Source organism: Sapajus apella, unplaced genomic scaffold (genome assembly GCF_009761245.1).
Source record: "Sapajus apella isolate SASKATOON/1434 unplaced genomic scaffold, GSC_monkey_1.0 scaffold2, whole genome shotgun sequence".
Taxonomy (NCBI): Eukaryota; Metazoa; Chordata; class Mammalia; order Primates; family Cebidae; genus Sapajus; species Sapajus apella.
The window spans coordinates 80,839,869-80,859,236 of NW_022436942.1; the positions used below are offsets into that span (position 1 = coordinate 80,839,869).

General features: G+C 41.4%; 1 protein-coding gene across 2 annotated transcripts in view; it reads left to right on the top strand.

The window, feature by feature from the left end:
• KNTC1 (kinetochore associated 1) overlaps positions 1-19,368 on the top strand; it is a 102,567-nt gene that overhangs the window by 53,500 nt on the left and 29,699 nt on the right. For both annotated transcript variants that reach the window (XM_032242737.1, XM_032242728.1), the window contains exons 34-43: positions 5,276-5,556; positions 6,352-6,524; positions 6,972-7,069; positions 8,703-8,841; positions 10,070-10,126; positions 11,070-11,233; positions 12,666-12,770; positions 14,484-14,612; positions 15,817-15,933; positions 17,385-17,494. In XM_032242737.1, the coding sequence (XP_032098628.1) occupies positions 5,276-5,556; positions 6,352-6,524; positions 6,972-7,069; positions 8,703-8,841; positions 10,070-10,126; positions 11,070-11,233; positions 12,666-12,770; positions 14,484-14,612; positions 15,817-15,933; positions 17,385-17,494 (1,373 nt within the window). The remainder of the gene's footprint in view (positions 1-5,275; positions 5,557-6,351; positions 6,525-6,971; positions 7,070-8,702; positions 8,842-10,069; positions 10,127-11,069; positions 11,234-12,665; positions 12,771-14,483; positions 14,613-15,816; positions 15,934-17,384; positions 17,495-19,368) is intronic.

Genomic DNA, 19,368 nt, shown 5'->3' on the forward strand with positions numbered 1-19,368 from the left:
GCTCTTGTTACCCAGGCTGGAGTGCAATGGCGCGATCTCGGCTCACCACAACCTCCGCCTCCCGAGTTCAGGCAATTCTCCTGCCTTAGCCTCCTGAGTAGCTGGGATTACAGGCACGCGCCACCATGCCCAGCTAATTTTTTGTAGTTTTTTAGTAGAGACGGGGTTTCACCATGTTGACCAGGATGGTCTCGATCTCTTGACCTCGTGATCCACCTGCCTCGGCCTCCCAAAGTGCTGGGATTACAGGCTTGAGCCACCACGCCCGGCCTCTTCTTTTTTTTTTAATGAAACAGGGCATTGCTGTGTCACCCAGGCTGGAATACAGTGGCATAATCATGGTTCACTGCAGCGTCAACCTCCTGGGCTCAAGGGATCCTCCCACCTCAGCCTCCCAAGTAACTGGGATTACATGCCCATGCTACCACACCCAGCTAATGTTTTTGATTTTTTGCAGAGACAAGATTTGGCTATGTTGCCCAGATTGGTCTCCAACTCCTGGCCTCAAGCAATCCTCTTATCTCAGTCTCCTAAAGTGCTGGGATTACAGGTGTGAGCCACTGCACCTGGCCTCTTCCTTATTCTGTTTTGTTACCATCTCACTAGCATTAAACAGTTAAAATAAGATTTTTTAAAATTAAAAAAAATACATACCCTGTAAAATTCAAAATCTGTTGACTATACACAGATTCTGCATTACTTTGGAAGATGCACATTGAGAAATCCCTTAAAAAGAAGATGTGGAATCACTCATATTTTGTTTATTTTTGTTTGTTAGTTTTTCTTTTTTTTTTTTTCTTAATTTTTGAGACAGGATCTTGCTACGTTGCCCAGGTCTCGAACTTCTGAGCTCAAGCAATTTCCCCACCTTAGCCTCCTGAGTAGCTGAGATTATAAATGTGAGCTCCTGTGCTGTCAGTTGTTTATTTTTGAATAGATTAAATATGCATATGATATGTAATTCAAGGCCAGGCGTGGTGGCTTATGCCTGTGATCCAAGCACTTTGGAGGCCAAGGCGGGCCGATCACCTGAGGTCGGGAGTTCAAGACCAGCCTGACCAACATGGTGAAACCCCGTCTTAAAATAAATAAATAAATAAATAAATGAGTGATATGTAATTCAAAAAGTTTAAAAGAAAAATGGTTAAAATTATAAATTTTGTTATTCATGTTTTATCACAATAACAAATAAGCGAGGTATGGTGTCTCATGCCTGTGATTCTAGCTACTGGGACGCTGAGGCAGGAGGATCACTTGAACCCAGGGATTCGAGACCAGTCTCCTACCCTGACACTCCAGGTGTCCAGTTTCCTACAATAGATGAAGCCACTGTACCGTTTCTTGTGTATCCTTCCAGAGATAGTCTCTGGCTATCCAAGCACAGACATGTGTGTGTTTTCTAATAAAGAGGTTGCTGTGAAACTACCATGGCATACATTTACCTATGTAACAAAGCTGCACATCCTGCACATGTAACCTTGAACTTAAAACAGAAGTTGAAGAAAAAAATTATTATTTTTTGAGATGGAGTTTTACTCTTATTACCCAGGCTGGTGTGCATTGGCACAGTCTTGGCTTACCGCAACCTCCGCCTCCCAGGTTCAAGCAATTCTTCTGCCTCAGCCTCCTGAGTAGCTGGGATTACAGGCATGCAACACCACGACCAGCTAATTTTGTATTTTTAGTAGAGACAGGGTTTCTCCATGTTGGTCAGGCTGATCTTGAACTCCTAACCTCAGGTGATCCGCTCTCCTCAGCCTCCCAAAGTGTTGAGATTACAGGAGTGAGCCGCTTTGCCCAGCTTTTTTTTTTTTTTTTAAAGAGGTTGCTGTGACATAGCATGAAAGGTCTTCAGCAACTTGTCTAATAAATAGTAGTGGGTTCTCATTTTTGCTTCTGTAGATAGTACTTCTGCATGATGCAGCCTCTTCAGAGAAAGATCAGTACTATTTTTGGGAGAAAAACGTTGGTTTGAAATTGTTATCACATCTTTTTTTGTTTGTTTGTTTGTTTTTTGAGATGGAGTTTTGCTCTTGTTGTCCAGGCTGGAGTGCAATGGCACAATCTTGGCTCACTGCAACCTCCGCCTCCCAGGTTCAAGCGATTCTCCTATCTCAGCCTCCCGAGTAGCTGTGATTACAAGTGCCTACAACCATGCCTGGCTAAGTTTTCTTGTTGTTGTTGTTGTTGTTTTTGTTTTGTTTTGAGACGGAGTCTTGCTTTGTTGCCCACACTGGAGTGCCATGGTGGGATCTCAGCTCACTGCAACTTCCGCCTCCCGGATTCAAGCAATTCTGCTTTAGCTCCTGAGTAGCTGAGATTACAGGCACATACCACCACACCCGGCTAATTTTTTGTATATTTAGTAGAGATGGGGTTTCACCATGTTGGCCAGGCTGACTTCAAACTCCTTACCTCGGTTGATCTGCTCATCTTAACCTCCTAAAGTTCTGGGATTCCAGGCATGAGCCACCATACCTGTCCTCATGTCTTATTAATATTGATTCTACCATAGGTTTTGTTATGTAGCCACCAAAAATAATATTTATGATGTCTATAAAATGACAGGGAAAAGAGGAGGTTACCTGTTGTTAACTGGAAAAGTTAATATACAAAATTATACAGTATAGCCATAAAATGCTAATGAAAGGATTGTCCCAAAAATGGTCAATGCTTATTAGGTTAAACTGGTCCAATGAGGTAACAGGGCATAATTTCACACCCCAGGAGACAGTTGCCATGTCTAGGGACATTTTTGATTGTCTTAACTGGTGTGGGGAGCGTGCTGCTGGCATGGGATGTTGCTAAACCTTCTACAATGTACAGGATAGTCTCCTTCAGCAGGGAATTAATCCAGCCAAGGCCTTGCCAAGATAGAGAAACCCTGCTTGAAAGTACAGCATCAAAGCAAAGAGTCTGACTCATGCCCTCTACCTCTTGCTGTTCTTCCCCTGGCTTCAGTGGGATTTTTGTAGTGGCACAGAGAAATAAATTATAGGTCTCGAGTTAGCTACAGAAAAGAGCAAAGCTGAGTTCTTCAAGCCTCTACAGTAGAATCACCCAAACCTAATATTTAATCTCTTCCTCTTTCTATTGAGGACTTTCCCACAACAAGTAACGATCTGACCACAAAAGAGTAGTCCTGAAATTGAGAAACCCTTTGTTAAAGTGATATTTCCTTATTTTTCAGACTTTTAATAATATTTTGTAACTAGAAAAATAAAGTCTTCATTTTTAATCTACGAGGGAGTAGCCTTTGAGGGAGAGGTATAAAGAGAGTTTTAGGCTGGGCTTGCTGGCTCATGCCATAATCCCAGCACTTTGGGAGGCTGAGGCGGGCAGATCATTTGAGGTCAGGGGTTCAAGATTAGTTTAGCCAACATGGTGAAACCCATCTCTACGGAAAATACAAAAAATTAGCTGGCTGTGGGGGCATGCACCTATAATCCCAGCTACTCGGGAGGCTGAAGCAAGATAATCGCTTAAGGAGGCAGAGGTTGCAGTGAGCTGAGATTGCACCGTTGCACTCCAGCCTGGGTGGAGAGTGAGACTCCATCTCGAAAAAAAAAAAAAGAGTTTTAAAAAATAATGACCCAGTCATAAAAAGAATGAAGTCATGTCCTGGCCAGGCGCAGTGGCTCACGCCTGTAATCCCAGCACTCTGGGAGGTTGAAATGGGTAGATCACGAGGTCAAGAGATAGAGACCATCCTGGCCAACATGGTGAAACCCCATCTATGCAAAAAATACAAAAATTAGCTGGGCATAGTGGCATGTGCCCGTAATCCCAGCTACTGAGGCAGGACAGTCACTTTAATCTGGGAGGAGTAAGTTTTGGTGAGCCAAGATCATGCCTTTGCACTCCAGCCTGGGTGACGGAATGAGACTCCATCTCAAAAACAAACAAGAATGAAATCATGTCCTTTGCAGCAACATAGATGCTGCTAGAGGCCATTATCCTAAGTGAATTAACGAAGGAACAGAAAATCAAATAGCACACGTTCTCATTTGTAAGTGGGAACTAAGCACTGGCTACTCATGGACATAAAGAGCAAAAATAGATACTAGGATAGGCCAGGTGCAGTAGCTCACACCTGTAATCACAACACTTTGAGTAGGATGAGACTGGAGGACCGCTTGAGCTCAGGAGTTTGAGATGAGCCTAGGCAACATAGTGAGACCTCGTCTCTACTAAAAATAACAAAAATTAGCTGGGTGTGGTGATGCGTGCCTGTAGCCCCAGCTACTTGGGTGGCTGAAGCGAAAGGATCATGTGAGACTGGGAGTTGGAGGGTGTACGAGCTGTGTTTGTATCACTGCACTCCAGCCTGGACAACAAAGTGAAATCCTGCCTTTAAAATGAATGAATGAATGAATGAATGAATGAATAGATGAAAACACCTGGGAACTCTACTGGGCAGAGGTGGAGTGGGGAGGAGGGCAGAGGTTGAAAAACTACCAGTCAGGCGCTATGCTGGGTGATGGGATCAGTGGTACCCCAAGCCTCAGCATCACACAATATACCCAGGTGACAAACCTAGACATGTACCCCTGAATCTAAAATAATAGTTGAAATTATAGGGCTGGGTGCAGTGGCTCACGCTTGTAATCCCACCACTTTGGGAGGCCGAGGCGGGTGGATCACCTGAGGTCAGAAGTTTGAGACCAGCGTGGCCAACATGGTGAAATCCCATTTCTATGAAAAATAAAGTCGTCATGGTGGCACGAGCCTGTAATTCCAGCTACTCAGGAGGCTGAGGCAGGAGAATCGCTTGAACATGGGAGGCGGGGGTTGCAGTGAACCGAGATTGCACCACTGCACTCCAGTTTAGGCAACAAGAGCGAAACTACGTCTCAAAAAAAAAAAAAAATAGTTGAAATTATAAAAAAAAAGAAACTAGGGCTGAGCGCGGTGGCTCAAGCCTGTAATCCCAGCACTTTGGGAGGCCGAGGCGGGTGGATCACGAGGTCAAGAGATCGAGACCATCCTGGTCAACACGGTGAAATCCCGTCTCTACTAAAAATACAAAAAATTAGCTGGGCATGGTGGCGCGTGCCTGTAATCCCAGCTACTCAGGAGGCTGAGGCAGGAGAATTGCCTGAACCCAGAAGGCGGAGGTTGCAGTGAGCCGAGATCGTGCCATTGCACTCCAGCCTGGGTAACAAGAGCGAAACTCCGTCCCCAAAAAAAAAAAAAAAAGAAACTAATAAAAATGATTATTTTAAACAATAGATTAAACAGACTTGGGACTTTTTCTTGCTTACCTTTATTACAGGAGAACTTTGAGGTCTTTCTTTCATTTGAAGATTATAGCAATAGTTCCCTGGTAGCAGATCTCCGTGAGCAATACATTAAAGCTCACGAAGTTGCACAGGCGAAACATAAACCCAGGAGCACCCCAGAGCCCATAGTTGCTGAGGTGAGAAGCCCAAGCATGGAATCAAAGCTACACAGACAGGCGCTGGCCCTGCAGATGTCCAAACAAGAGCTGGAGGCAGAGCTGACCCTGAGAGCCTTAAAAGACGGGAACATCAAAACAGCACTGAAAAAATGCAGGTGACAATCCAGATCCCTGAACTGCATAGCTTCTCTGAAAGTAACAATTGTGGCTAGGCGCGGTGACTCATGACTGTAATCCCAGCACTTTGATAGGCCGAGGCGGGTGGATCTCTTGAGGTCAGGAGTTCGAGACTAGCATGGCCAACATGGTGAAACCCCATCTACTAAAAATACAAAAATTAGCCAGGTGTGCTGGCAGGCACCTGTAATCCCAGCTACTTGGGAGGCTGAGACATGAAAATCGCTTGGATCTGGGAGGCAGAGGTTGCAGTGAGCTGAGATTGCACCACTGCTCTCCAGCCTGGGCAAGAGCAAGTGAGACTCAGTTTAAAAACAAACAAACAAAAAAAAAAAAAACCAGATTGGGCGCGGTGGCTCACACCTGTAATCCCAGCACTTTGGGAGTCCAAAGCAGGAGGATTACTTAAGCCCAGGAGTTTGAGACCAGCCTGAGCAACATAGTGAGAACTCATCTCTACCAAAATTTAAAAATTAGCCGAGTGTGGTGGCACACACCTGTAGTCTCAGCTATTTTGGAGTCTGAAGTGAGAAGATTGCTTGACCCTGGAGGCTCTAGTGAGCCATGATTGCGCCACTAAACTCCTGCCTAGGCGGTAGGGCTAGACCTGTCTCAGAAAAAAAAGAAAGACAAAAACTACACTGTAAACCTCGAAAACATTTAAAAGACAATTTATGTGTTGATGGTGGTGGTGATGTATTAAACCAAGAAAGGCACATGCGTTTACTTTCAATGTGAGTATTCTAACTACCAATACTTTCTTTCTTCCAAAGAGACTTGTTTAAGTATCACTGCAATGCCGACACTGGGAAATTGCTGTTTCTGACGTGTCAGAAGCTTTGTCAGATGTTGGCTGATAATATCCCAGTGACGGTGCCTGTGGGACAGAACCTTCCTTCCATGATACACGATCTAGCATGCCAAGCTGCTACCATTTGCAGTCCAGGTGACAAGATTTATAATATACATAGTTGTATGTACCCTGGTTCAGGTCATACTTGTCTCCCAAATGCTGTCTCTTTACCATTGGACATCACGGTAATCAGTTTAGAGATAGCATCTTCATTTTATGAAGGGATGCTTATAATTGATTCTCTTTGAGGATTATTGTTTGAAAGTATTTCAAAATATTAACAATGCCATTTGTGACTATTGACATTACTCACTTTCATAGGATTATGAAGTTCCTTGCCTCTCATATCTGATTTTATTTTAAAGCCAAGCTTGAGAAAAAGTTTTAATGGACTTTTTAGGTTGGTCAAAGCTATATGGAAACCTTTGTATCTACATTGTGGCCTTCCTTAGAATTTTAAATGGTAATTATTAAAAGGTTGTTTTCATTATCCTGAGACATAGAATATGAGTTTTATGATTTTTCTCTATTTTCTTTCAGATTTTTTACTAGATGCTTTAGAATTATGTAAACATACTTTAATGGCTGTAGAGCTTTCCAGACAGTGCCAAATGGATGACTGTGGAATCCTCATGAAAGTAAGTTACTTTTGAGTTTTTTCCCTTAACAAATCCCTGGCAACCCATTATGCCCATTATGCACCTTTTTTTTTTTTTTTGAGACAGGGTTTTGCTCTGTCACCCAGGCTGGAGTGCAATGGCATAATCAAGACTTACTGCCCCCTTGAACTGGGCTTAAGCAATCCCCCCACATCAGCCTCCTAAGTAGTTGGGACTATAGGTGTGTGCCACCACATCCAACTAGTGTAAAAAAATTTTTTTTTACAGTTAGGGTCTCACCATCTAGCCCAGGGTGGTTTTCAATTTCTGGGCTCAAGTGATAACCCACCTCAGCCTCCCAAAATGCTGGGATAACAGGCATGAGCCAATGCGCCTGGCCCATTTTTTATTCATTTGCAAAGTTTATGAAGATACTGAATCCACCTCTTATATTTTCTTAGCCTAGACTGAAAAATAGCATAAGGGCATGAGGTCACTTCTCTGTTCCAGTCACGTTATTGGCTTTAATTTGCTCTATCTTAAAATGCAGGGCCTCCAACAAGGCCTCCCTTGACATTGTCCTCCTCTTAGAATTTAATTTAAAATTAAATTTTTTTTTTGGAGATGGAGTCTCGCTTTGTTGCCCAGGCTAGAGTACAGTTGTGCAATCTTGGCTCACTGCAACCTCCACCTCCTGGGTTCATGCAATTCTCCTGCCTCAGCCTTTCTTGTAGCTGGGATTACAGGTGTCCGACACCATGTCGGCTGATTTTTGTATTTTTACTAGAGATGGGATTTCACCTTCTTGGCCAGGCTGGTCTTAACTTCTGACCTCATGATCCACCACCTCGGCCTCCCAAAGTGCTGGGATTACAGGCGTGAGACACTGTGCCTAGCCTTTAAAATGAAATTTCTATAAGCCATAGACCAGAAGAAACACAGTACGTGGTTGTATTTGGCCATCCAAGCTGTTTGGCTCTAGGCCAGATGTGATGGCCTCATGCCTTATAATCCCAGCACTTTGGGAGGCCGAGCTGGAAGGATTATTTGAGCCCAGGAGTTCAAGACCAACCTGGGGAACACAGTGAGACCTCATCTCTATTGTAAGTTTAAAAATTAAAATAAAGGCCAGGTGTGGTGCTTCATGCCTATAATCTTAGCACTTTGGCAGGCTGAGGTGGGTGGATTACTTAAGGTTGGGAGTTTAAGACCAGCCTGGCCAACGCGGTGCAACTCCGTCTCTACTAAAAATACAAACACTAGCCAGGTGTGGTATCATGTGCCTGGAGGCTGAGGCAGGAGAATCGCTTGAACCTTGGGAGCAGATGTTGCAGTGAGCCAAGATTGTACCACTGCACTCAGCCTGAATGACAGAGCGAGACTCCGTGTCAAAAAACACAACATAAGGGCATGAGGCCACTTCTCTGTTCCAGTCACTTTATTGGCTTTAATTTGTACTTTCAAAACATTAGGCCTCCAAGAAGGCTGAGATTGCCCCATTGCACTCCAGCCTGGGCCATAGGGTGAGACTCTGACTCAAAAATAAATAAATTAAAATAAAATAAAATGTTTGGCTTTCATAGATCTGATTCTGGATTCTGCTTGCTGAAGATCGTTACTTGTGTTGTGCAGCAAACTTGACTTTCTTTTTTTTGTATGATTTGGCACCTAGGCTTCTTTGGGGACACATAAAGATCCATATAAAGAGTGGTCTTACAGTGACTTCTTCAGTGAAGATGGAATTGTTCTTGAGTCACAGATGGTGCTGCCGGTTATTTATGAACTGATTTCATCTCTTGTGCCTCTAGCTGGTAAATCTTACTTGTGTCATTATTTTCTATGTATTTCTGCCTTATGTAAATTTAAACTGTAGAGGTTTGGAACTAGAACTACACATAGTAATGTGGGTGAATCTTAGAGGCATAATGTGGAGCAAAACACCCAGATGCAAAAGAATAAGTACTGCATGATATCATTTGTACCAAGTACAAACAGAGGCTAGGACTAAGCTGGTGCTGTTTGAAGTCAGGGCAGTGATTACCCTTAAGGGTGGGAAAGGGGAAGGAGGGGGTAGCTGGGAAGTTGACCGTGTTCTGTTTCTTGTTCTTTTTTTGTTGTTTTTTTGGAACGGAGTCCTGCTTTGTCACTCAGGCTGGAGTGCAGCAGGGTGATCTCGGCTCACTGCAACCTCCATCTCCTGGGTTCAAGTGATTCTCATGCCTCAGCCTCCCAAGTAGCTGGGATTATAGGCTCATGCCACCATGCATGGCTAATTTTATATTTTTAGTAGAGATGGGGTTTCACCATGTTGGCTAGACTGGTCTCAAACTCCTGACCTCAAGTGATCTGCCCACCTTGACCTTCCAAAGTACTGAGATTACAGGCATGAGCCACTATACCTGGCCGATGTTCTGTTTCTTGTTGTGGATGCTGTTCCTTCAGTTTATGGACATTTATCCGGTTATACACTTAGCTGTGCATTTTGCTGTGTGAATTTATTTATTTTTAAAGCAGCAATTTCCTTTACAACTTTTTTATAATAGCGGACCTGGCATAGTGGCTCACGCCTGTAATCACAGCATTTTGGGAGGCCGAGGCAGGTGAATCATGAGGTCAGGAGCTCGAGACCAGCCTGGCCATTATGGTGAAACCCCATCTCTACTAAAAATATAAAAATTAGCCAGGCGTGGTGGCATGCACCTGTAGTCCAAGCTACTCTGGCGGCTGAGGCAGCAGAATTGCTTGAACCTGGGAGGCAGAGGTTGCAGTGAGCCCAGATTGAGCCACTGCACTCCAGCCTGGGTGACAGAGCAAGACTCTGTCTCCAAAAAAAAAAAAGAATGTTTTTATAATAGTGAAATATTTACACATCTATGAGTGTATGTGCTGTATGAGAGTTATTTTATTTAGTGGTAGTTGTATACGTTTAAGGGGTCCAAGTGCTTTTTTGTTACGTGGATATATTGTATAGTGATGAAGTCTGGGCTTTTAGTGTGGCCATCTATTTACTGTTATTTAACTTATTTGTATCTTTTGTAGAAAGCAAGAGATACCCCTTGGAGTCTACCAGTTTGCCATACTGCTCCATTAATGAAGGTATTTGACATCAGAAATGTATCACATTCTATTAAGCTTTCTTTCTTTCTTTCTTTTTGAGACAGAGTCTCTCTCTGTCGTCTAGGCTGTAGTGCAGTGCTACTATCTCTGCTCACTACAACCTCCGCCTCTCGGGTTCAAGCAATTCTCCTGCCTCAGCCTCCTAAGTAGCTGGGATTACAGGCATGTGCTACCATGCGTGGCTAATTTTTTTGTATTTTACTAGAGACAGGGTTTCACCATGTTGGCCAGCCTGGTCTCAAACTCCTGTCCTCAGGTGATCCACCCACCTTAGCCTCCCAAAGTGCTGTGATTACAGGCATGAGCCACCATGGCTGGCCTCAAGGTTTCTTAATAGAAAGAAATGGTGTGCACCTGTAGTCCTGGTTACTTGGGAGGCTGAGGTGGGAGAATCTCTTGATCCCAGGAGTTCAAGACTGCAGTGAGTTATGATGGCACTACTATATTCCAGCCTGGGCAACAGAAGAAGATCCTATCTCTAAAAAAACAAAATCCCATAGTGGTAGAAATTTCTTTGAATTCTAAATATGAATGTGATTTAATATCATTAATGTAATTGTTTAGTTATTTTTATATTATTCATGTAAAAGTTCAGTAGATTATGTGATTTGGCTTAATAGTGTTAACATCTATGAATTTGTTTATAAATTTTTATCTTTCAAATGGAGAAATGGTTTTTCTTCAGTTAAAGATATGAACATTTCAATTAAAATAGTCAAGTTACAATCAAAGTATCTCATTAGGTAGTGGACGTAGTTTCTGGTTTAACTCAAGCCTTATATTAGCTTCTCATTAACTTTGAGAACAAACTCCATGACTTATCTGTATTGAAGAAATAGGCTGTCTCTGAAAACAGTTTTCAATAATATGATCTTTCTTTGTTTAACATATCTAAATATTAAAATCCTTTATCACTCTGCAGGAGATGGGCTTGTTTTACCTGTTTTAAATTCGATCATTGCCCTGCTTCAAAATCTTCAGGAATCTAGCCAGTGGGAGCTGGCCCTAAAATTTGTGGTTGGTTCATTTGGTACCTGTCTTCAGCACTCTGTGTCAAACTTCATGAATGGCAGTTTGAGTGAAAAGGTATAGCTTCAAGAACAAATACTTTGACTTTGGGTGAATATAGTTGTAAAAGCACTAACAAAGGAATTTGGAGTCCATGTTTTCCTATTGTCTTTGTAGCAAAGAAATTGATAATTCATCAGATTCAAGAACATTTGTTGAGCATCTACTAAGATTCTGGTGTGTAAAGAAGGTGCCTTCGCTGGGCGTGGTGGCTCAAGCCTGTAATCCCAGCACTTTGGGAGGCCAAGGCGGGTGGATCACGAGGTCAAGAGATCGAGACCATCCTGGTCAACACGGTGAAACCCTGTCTCTACTAAAAATACAAAAAATTAGCTGGGCATGGTGGTGCGTGCCTGTAATCCCAGCTACTCAGGAGGCTGAGGCAGGAGAATTGCCTGAACCCAGGAGGCGGAGGTTGCGGTGAGCCGAGATCGCGCCATTGCACTCCAGCCTGGGTAACATGAGTGAAACTACGTCTCGAAAAAAAAAAAAAAGGTGCCTTCACACATTGTCATACTCATTCTCTTTTTTCTTTTCTTTTTTTTTTTTTTTTGAGACTAAGCTTCTCTCTTTTTGCCTAGGCTGAAGTGCGATGGCAGGATCTCGGCCCACCACAACCTCCGCTTCTTGGGTTCAAGCAATTCTCCTGTCTCAGCCTCCCCAGTAGCTGGGATTAGGCATGCACCACCATGCTCAGCTGTTTCTGTATTTTTAGTAGAAATGGGGTTTATCCATGTTGGTCAGGCTGGTTTCGAACTCCTGACCTCAGGTGATCCACCCGCCTCAGCCTTCCACAGGAGTGTGCCACTGTGCCTGGCTCATACTCATTCTTTACAACAGTCCTGAGAGTTTCCATTCTACAAATGTGGAAACTCAGATTCAGGGAGATGAAATAAGTTACCCAAAGTTTTATATTGTAGTGGTAAGTCTTCATACTCCAAGCTCAGTGCAGTTTCTACTGTACCACATTTGGTCAAAATATCTGTGTGGTGTTCGTTTAGTTATCACCTAAATGGTCAAGTTATTATAATTTCTTCTGAGAGCATCATTGAAGAGCTTCTAGAAGACAAACTAACTGTGGATAACTGTTTTAGCTGGGCCTCAGAGGGAGTTGTCTTCATTTCTACTACTCTGTTGATACGGTTCTTTTTAAATGAACTGTATTGAGGTATAGCTTTTAAAATTAAAATGCACATGTTTTAAGTGTATCAACCAATGTATTCACCTTGTCACCAACACCACAATGAAGACTTAGGGGTATTTTTAATACTTCCTTTTTCCTCCCTCCAGTCAGTACCCCACCCCCAGACACAGCTTTCTATCACTATACGTTAAATGCTAATACTTTTTGAATATAATGATTAATTTTCAAAGTTCCTTAATATTTGAAAAAGTTTTCAGAATGGTACATAGAACTGGATCTAAATTTTTTTTTGTTCTTTTTTAAAAGTTATTTGGAGAGACTACATTAGTTAAATCAAGGCATATTGTTACAGAATTGAAAGAAAAAGCTGTTATATTTATCAGGAAAAATGCTACAACACTACTGCACAAAGTAAGTATTTGTTCTTAGTAAAAAAAAAAAAAATTTATTTTTTGCCTTTTACCTCAGTTAACTGACATGTGATTCAATAGTTTATGATTCAGAACAGTAGTGTTTTACTATTCAAAAACTTAAACTGTATTATAGCTAATAGTGTTGTATTTTTTATCATGGTAATTGACATTCTACAGAGATTTTATGAAATAGTAGTCAATTTTTTCCACTGTTGTCTCTTGATTTTAGTTACTTCTATTTATATTTGTTTATTTTTTAGAGATGAGTATTTTTTCTGTCAGCCAGGCTGGAGTGCAGTAGTACAATCATAGTTTGCCACAGCCTTGAACTTCTGGGCTCAGGCAATCCTCCTGCCTTAGCTTCCCAAGTCACTGTTATTACAGGCATGAATAACTGTGCCACACTCTATAGTTATTTATTTATTTTTATTTTTATTTATTTTTTTGAGACTGAGTGTCGCTCTGCCGCCAGGCTGGAGTGCAGTGGTGCAATCTTGGCTTATTGGAACCTCCGCCTCCTGGGTTCAAGTGATTCTCCCACCTCAGTCTCCCAAGTAGCCGGGATTACAGGCGCCCACCACCACACCCAGCTAATTTTTTAAATTTTTAGTAGAGACGGGGTTTCACATGTTAGCCAGGATGGTCTTGATCTCCTCACCTCGTGATCTATCTGCCTTGGCCTCCCAAAGTGCTGGAATTACAGGCCTGAGCCGCGCCCAGCCATGTGGTTATTTATTTTATAGATTAAAGCATTCCAATGATCCTATTACTTGTTTCTATTTCACAAATACTAATTTTTCATTACCCTTTATTTTTTAAAAGATTCTAATAGACTTTCAGTGAAAAAATTGTTGCATTAGGCATTTAATTTTCATTTGTCAGATTACTTTTTTTAAAAAATGTTGGTTTTTTTGGAGACAAGGTCTGACTTTTTCACCCAGGGTGTAAGTGCAGAGGTGCCATCATAGCTTACTGCAGCTTCAAACTTATGGGCTCAAGCAACCCTCCCGCCTCAGCCTCTGAATATCTGGCACTGCTGGTGCGCCACCATGCCTGGGTAACTTTTAAATATTTTGGGAGAGACAGGTCTCACTATGTTGCCCAGGCTGGTCTTAGACTCTTAGCCTCAAGCAATCCTTCCACCTTGGCCTCCTGAAATGCTGAAAGTACAGGCATGATACTATGCCCGGCCTCCAAAATTTTTAATTTGGAGGTAATTTCAAAGTTTCAGGAAAATTTTAGCAATAGTACAAAGATCTCTGGTATACCCTTTATTGCTTTGTGATTCACTGGCATGCTCTCTCTTTCTCTATTTTTCTATTTATATATAAAATCATTTTATATTTTGTATATACTTTTTCTGACTATTTAGAAATAAGTTACATACATTATGGCTCTTTACCCCTAGACAACATTTCAGTGTCCTATAGAATTTGTAGTTTCTTTCCTTATTCTTTGGATAGTGATAAAGGACATTAAACTTAAGCAAACACATTAGAACTATGTTACTGTAACTTTTCATGAAACACTTGTTCTTCTGTAGTGTTTGTAATTCAATTTAATGATAAACCTTGAAACATTTAATTTAAAAAGTTTTGTAAATTATAAATTAAAATTTTTCCTCTTTATTTGTGTTTCTGCCCTTTGTGAACAAAGTTAATTCTATTTAGATTATGAAGAGTTTGCTTCTTTTGCTGCTTTCTTCCTGTAGGTATTTAATTGTCGCTTGGTAGATCTTGACCTGGCATTGGGTTACTGCACTCTCTTACCTCAAAAAGATGTGTTTGAAAATCTCTGGAAGCTCATAGATAAAGCATGGCAGAATTACGACAAAATCTTGGTATGCCCTAAGGAAGCACACCTTCAATTCTTGAAGTATTCAAGATTTGGGGGGAGAAATGAAGTTGGCTTTGCCACCTGGTCTTAAAGATTTAGTAGAAGAAATTTTGAGCTAACTCGTGATTTCTACCAACTTCTCCTTGATTGGTGACATACTGTTGCCTGTATATGCAAGTTATGAGCATTGTTCAACCCAAAGAATTACAGTTTATTTATTTATTTATTTTCCGAGACAGAGTCTTGCACTGTCACCCGGGGTGGAGTGCAGTGGCATGATCTCAGCTCACTGCACCTCTGCCTCCCGGGTTCAAGGGATTCTCCTGCCTCAGCCTCCCAAGTAGCTGGGATTACAGGCTCCTGCCACCATGCCCGGCTATTTTTTTGTATTTTTAGTAGAGATGGGGTTTCACTATGTTGGCCAGGCTGGTCTCAAACTCCTGACCTCGTACTTTGCCCTCCTCGGCCTCCCAAAGTGCTAGGATTACAGGCTTCAGCAGTTTTTTTATTTCTTAAAATCTCTTTACAGCCTTAGAACGTCAAATTTTATTTTGGTATATTTGAAACCCCAGACCTACCTATGAATCCGTTCTTTTTTTTGAGACAGAATCTCACACTGTCACCCAGGCTGTAGTGCAGTGACATAGTCTTCCCTCAGTGCAATCTCTGCCTCCTAGGTTCAAGCAATTCTCCTGCCTTAGCCTCCCTAGTAGCTGGGACTACAGGCGTGCATCACCATGCCTAGCAAATTTTTTTGTATTTTAGTGGAGATGGGGTTTCACTATGTTGGCCAGGACGGTCTCGATCTCCTGACCTCGTGATCTGCCCACCTCGGCCTCCCAAAGTACTGGGATTACAGGTGTAAGCCACCAGTCCTGGCCCATCAGTTCATTTTTGTAGGCTAAGTTTAACCGATAGAGAACTTCTTCTGGATGTTGTGTTAAAATTTGCCTTTTATGGGGAGTTTGCTTGCAAGATAACTAAAATTTGGCCTTTCATTATAAAATAAAGCCAGGCTAAATGTATGGCATTATACAATAAGCTGGATTACCTAAATATTACATAAGAAGTAATGACTGTGTACAAAATAATATGTAACATTCTACACAGTTATCACAAAGGAAGTTATGATTTTTATTGTTGGGTTTCATCTAAAAGGTATTAGAATGTATTTATGATTTAACTTTAATTCTATTTTAATTTTTTAGGCAATATCTCTGGTGGGCTCTGAGCTGGCAAGTCTCCATCAGGAAATAGAAATGGGGCTTAAGTTCCATGAACTCAGTACTGATGCCCGGTGGGGCATTCGTCTTGCTAACCTTGGTGTGAGTATTCTTTGTACTGCTATCATTGATTCTGATGATTACCTGGTTGGAAAATTTAAAACAAAACAAAGATCTTCTTGTCCTTTACTTTTGGGAAGAGAGTGTCTGTGTACCGCCTTATACATTTTATTAAGTATACACTTTGGTGCTTCCAGATAAATAAGAAACTTTTTGCCTGATTTCCTTTTGTCTGTATTTTTAAGGAAATTAAAAGTGGCCTGACATTTTCAGCTGCTTAACTTTCTCATTTATAGGTATATATCTAGTATCAATTGACATTTATGCTATTTCAGGCATAGCCTTTAGCCTCATACTTTTGTTTACTGCCGTTGTTAAAGTTAATATTAAAATGTATATACAGGTATATACCATGCTTCAAGAACACCTAGTAGGGGAAAATAAATCGCCTTTATTTTTGACAGTGCAAAAGAACAGACAAGTAAAACCAAGTTTTCTTTTTTTTGAAACAGGATCTCATTCTGTCACCCAGGCTGGAGTGCAGTGGCATGATCACAACTCACTGCAGCCTCAACCTCTAGGGCCTAAGCTATCCTCCCACCTCAGCCCCCTGATTGGCTGGGACTACAGGCATGCACCACCATACCCAGCTAATTGTTTGGTATTTTTTGTAGAGACAGGGTTTCACCATGTTGGCGAGGTTGGTCTCGAACTCCTGACCTCAAGTGATCCACCCATTTCGGCCTCCCAAATTGTTGGGATTACAGGCATGAGCCAAAACCCTGTTTTCTTTACCAAAAATATAAAACATTTTATTTGCAAACAGTTGACTTATCAGGAAGATAACCAGTACAGAAATGCTATATGTTTTGAAGCTTAAATCTTCTGTGGCAATGGAACTGGTGTTCTGTTTGCATTAAGAATCAAACTTTTCGTGAGGCGCGGTGGCTCATGCCTGTAATCCTAGCACTTTGGGAGGCCGAGGCGGGCAGATCACGAGGTTAAGAGATCAAGACCATCCTGGACAACATGATGAAACCCTGTCTCTACTAAAAATACAAAAATTAGCTGGGCGTGGTGGTACACACCTGTAATCCCAGCTACTTGAAGGCTAAGGCGAGAGAATTGCTTGAACCTGGGAGGTGGAGGTTGTAGTGAGCTGACGTCACGCCACTGCACTCCAGCCTGGCACCTGGCGACAAAGCAAGACTGCGTCTCAAAAAAAAAAAAAAAAAAAAAAAAAAAAAGGGATCAAACTTTTCAGATGAGGCAATGGTTAGGATGGCTAAGAGGAGTTTTGGACCCATGTACACCTCAAATAAATCTCGGAGTGATGGCTGGGTTGGGTAGTGTGAAGTTGAAGGAGCTATAGACAAATGTTTCTTTATAAAAAAAAAGATACTAAGAAGGCAAGTCATTATGTTGCCCTTATTCTGATACATTTCCATGTAGAGGGTTTTTTTTTTAATTTGTTTTGTTCTTTTTATTTCTAGATTTCTTTTCAACCAGTTTTCAGGCAACATTTTCTCACCAAGAAAGACCTCGTTAAAGCTCTTGTGGAAAATATAGATATGGACACATGCCTTATTCTGGAATATTGCAGGTAATTCTTTAAACATTAACAGTATTTTTGCTGTTAAACTGGTAATCCTTATTTCAAGAACACAGTAATAACGATGATTATTTTATGAGGTCCATGGACCTTGATATTTTCTTTTGCTCATTCCCAAACTGAATAAATATGAAGTCAGATTGGAGTCTCTTATGATATCACCATTTAAATTCACCATTTAGTGTTTCCCAAACTTGCCTCATGATAAGCATCACCTAGGGCACTTGATTACAAATGCAGATTTCTGGGGCTCTCTGGCAGTTCTGACTCAGTGGGTCTGGACTGAGCCTAGGAATCATTGGTCTTTAATAGGAGCTCAGGTGATCCCTATGATCAGAAAAGTTGGAGAATATTCTTCTGAGTAATTAAACTTCTAAATCAGATTAGGGAGCAAAGGAATCAAACTAAAAATTAATGAAAAGTATGATTTAGGGAGAATTTCTAATATCCTATTAAAAATATTTATAAAATTATTTTTATTTTATTTCTTTTTTCTTTTCTTTTTTTTTTTTTAAAGGGGGTGGGACAGGAATGGGCTTGGGGACCTGGCACGCCCCACCGAGATGGGGAGATGCCCAGCTCCCTGGCCCCTGCACACTGGCCCTCCCTTTTATTTGTTTATTTTGAGACAGAGTCTCGCTCTGTCACCCAGGCTGGAGTGCAGTGGCGCAATATCGGCTCACTGCAACTTCCACCTTCAAATAATTCTCTGGCCTCAGCCTCCCAAGTAGCTAGGATTACAGGCATGCGCCATCAGGCCTGGCTAATTTTTGTATTTTTAGTAGAGACAGGGTTTCACCATGTTGGCCAGGCTGGTGTCAAACTCCTGACCTCAAGTGATCTGCCCGCCTCGGCCTCCCAAAGTGCTGGGATTGTAGGCGTGAGCCACTGCGCCCAGCCAAGAATTTTTAGAACTAAGATTAAATGTGTTATTTATAGATTCAGCTTACTTTGATAAGTAGGGATAAATGATTTATAATTTATATCTCAGATGTTTCTTTTTCTTTTTTTTTTTTTTTTAAGACGGGGTGTCACCATGTTGGTCAGGCTGGTCTTGAACTCCCAACCTCAGGTGACCCGCACGCCTTGGCCTCCAAAGTGCTTGGATTACAGGCGTGAGCCACCACGCCCAGCCCGATGTTTCTATCTAGTAAATACAAGGACTTGTTTTCTGGTTTCAGAATGCTTTCAGACATGTCACCTCATTTAATTTTTACAGTTATTATTACATATGTTGCCACTTGATATATGAGAAAACAAACCCATATTACATGACCTGCTCAAGGTCAAATTATAAATGACTGCTTCTAAAATATTATGGGTGCTGTAATCCCCATCTGATTTGTAACAGATTAATGGAATCTGAGTTACTGAGAATGAAACTGCTTGGTACATTTCCTGAACCAGGCAAGCATCTATTTCTTTGTCTCTGTGGATAGTGAGGAGTAGTGTAAAGACCGTGGCTGTCACTATCCTGTACCTGCAAGTCAAGGACTATAGGCTGCCCGTAGCTCTAAGGAGCACTGATTTAAAGAGTAGTTTGAAGTAACAAAACTATGTCATTCTTCAGTTTGGCCTGTTATAAATCCAGGACAGAGTACACACGCTTTTATATTTTTTATTTAACTTGAACTTCTGGTAGATTCTTATGTGATATCCTATGGTACAGAACACCCTTTTGAAATTTAAATAGCTATAAAGTCAAGTTCATTTCATAATTATTCTATGTACGTGGCATTGATGATTTGTATTCATATGATAGTGACACTTTTGCCTCAGGCAGTCTACCTGAATAAATTTAGATAACCTTTAGAATATCAGAGAGTGACTTCAAAATGATGGTACTTAAACCTCTTATTGATATT